Source organism: Lucilia sericata, unplaced genomic scaffold (assembly GCF_015586225.1).
Source record: "Lucilia sericata isolate MDLA Ls3-8-SP2 unplaced genomic scaffold, ASM1558622v1 Contig000746F_arrow, whole genome shotgun sequence".
Lineage (NCBI taxonomy): Eukaryota > Metazoa > Arthropoda > Insecta > Diptera > Calliphoridae > Lucilia > Lucilia sericata.
The window spans coordinates 185,122-187,500 of NW_023994743.1; the positions used below are offsets into that span (position 1 = coordinate 185,122).

At 32.0% G+C, this 2,379-nt stretch overlaps 1 protein-coding gene across 1 annotated transcript in view; it reads right to left on the bottom strand.

Moving 5' to 3' along the window:
* Window positions 1-1,665: 1,665 nt before the first annotated feature.
* The window catches only part of LOC119607773 (TBC1 domain family member 4), a 41,200-nt gene continuing 40,486 nt past the window's right edge, over window positions 1,666-2,379 (bottom strand). The window contains 1 exon segment of the mRNA XM_037961877.1: window positions 1,666-2,379. This exon segment is cut by the window's right edge and continues 609 nt beyond it. Within this exon segment, the coding sequence (XP_037817805.1) occupies window positions 1,881-2,379 (499 nt within the window). The 3' untranslated portion in view covers window positions 1,666-1,880.

The following is a 2,379-nucleotide window of genomic DNA, read 5'->3' on the forward strand; positions in this document are numbered from 1 at the left end:
GTCTATAGACAAGTCCATAGACTAGTCAATAGACAAGTTCATAGACTAGTCAATAGTTAAGTCCATAGACTAGTCAATAGACAAGTCCATAGACTAGTCAATAGACAAGTTCATAGACTAGTCAATGGACAAGTTTATAGACTAGTCAATAGATAAGTCCATAGACTAGTCAATAGACAAGTCCATAGACTAGTCAATAGACAAGTCCATAGACTAGTCAATAGACAAGTTCATAGACTAGTCAATAGTTAAGTCCGTAGACTAGTCAATAGACAAGTCCATTGACTAGTCAATAGACAAGTTCATAGACTAGTCAATAGTTAAGTTCATAGACTAGACAATAGACAAGTCCATAGACTAGTCAATGGACAAGTTTATAAACTAGTCAATAGATAAGTCCATAGACTAGTCAATAGACAAGTCCATAGACTAGTCAATAGACAAGTCCATAGACTAGTCAATAGACAAGTCCATAGACTAGTCAATAGTTAAGTCCGTAGACTAGTCAATAGACTAGTCAATAGACAAGTTCATAGACTAGTCAATAGTTAAGTCCATAGACTAGTCCATAGACTAGTCAATAGACAAGTTCATAGACAAGTTCATAGACTAGTCAATAGACAAGTTCATAGACTAGTCAATAGACAAGTCCATAGACTAGTTAATAGACAAGTCGATAGACTAGTCAATAGACAAGTCCATAGACTAGTCAATAGACAAGTCCATAGACTAGTCAATAGACAAGTCCATAGACTAGTCAATAGAGAAATCCATAGACTAGTCAATAAACAAGTCCATAGACTAGTCAATAGACAAGTCCATAGACTAGTCATTGGACAAGTTTATAGACCATTCAATAGATAAGTCCATAGACTAGTCCACCGATCAGTCAATAGACTTGTTAATAGAATAATCAGTGGACTAGTTAATAGACTAATGAATAGACAAGTTCATAGAGTACTTCATAGTATATTCAACACACAAGTCCATAGGCTAGTGGACCAGTTAATATAATAGTTAATGGACAAGTCCATAGATTAGTCAATAGACAAGTTTATTATTATAATCATAAGACTAATCAATAGACTGCTTCATATAATAGTAAAAAAAAACTACTCTATAGACTAGTCAAAGTCTAGTTCATGAACAAGTCAATAGTCAAGTCCATTGACTAGACAGACTACTTTCCCATATCTGTTCTGGTCTCTGCTCCATCTCTCTCTCTCTTAGAAAACATTTTTCTTTTCCCATTTGTTATATTTTTTTTTTTGGTTTTTCTTTTGAAAATTTAATAATAGTTTTTGAAATTATTATGTTTCATCATTTAACTAACCATTTAATTGTTAATACATTAGTAAGTAATCATAATATAATTGTAATAATAATCATTATTATAAATAAGTAATTAATAATTAATTAAGTTTATACTTGTAACTTATTAAGTTAAGCATTTTAACTATGTATTATATTAAATATACATTTTCCTTAGTTATGATTTATTTTATAAGCTTTTTTTAAAGAAATTTTTTTGTTTGTCATTTAAATTGTTTTCTTTTTTTATGGCAAAAATGGTTTTTAAAGAGTTTTTGTGAGATTTTATTTTAGCTTTTTTTGTTTTTTGCTGCGTGTTACTTTTTTCAAAAAAAAGTCCTTATAAAGAGAAAAAAGTATTTGTTTAAACACAAAAAGTTTGAAGCAAAAATTTCTTTCTTTTTTTTTTGGTATAACATTTCTTTTATAACATTAAGCTCTGCGGGGTTTTTATTTTCAACATTTATATTTGTAGATTTTCTCAAAATATTTTCTAGATTTCTTTAATGCCCTTCATTTTCCTTTGGCTAATAAAAGCTTCTTAGAAATTTGGTTATAAATCAAAACCGTTAGCTATTGCCAGCAGCAGCTGGTGCTGCAGTAGTTTGAGCCATTTCATTGGTAGCTTTAGCCTGTGTCTTTGTTTCATTTGTCTCAGTTTCTAATTCCGTTTCGGTTTCGGTCAAAGTCTGATGCAGCACTGTGCTGCTGGGTGTACTTAAAGATTTTAAATAGTGTGTGGGTCTTAGGGATTTCAGTTGTGTGGTGCCATTAAATTTAACATTCACCTCACCCACCATACTCAGAGGATGCATGGCTGTGTTTAAGTCCTCTTTTTTATTCAATTCTGCCTCAAAATCGGGTGAAAGTTTTATGGGTGATGCCGACATAATGGTGGGTGTGGTATTGAATGTTTGACGATTAGCTAAAGGAGAAGTAAATACCGCTGGTGTATTTTTATAACCAATACGACTAAATAAACTACCCGAACTTAAGGAACTACTTTGACTACTATTACTGCTGGTACTGGGTGGCGATAATGGTGTACCCACACCACTGTCCACTTCC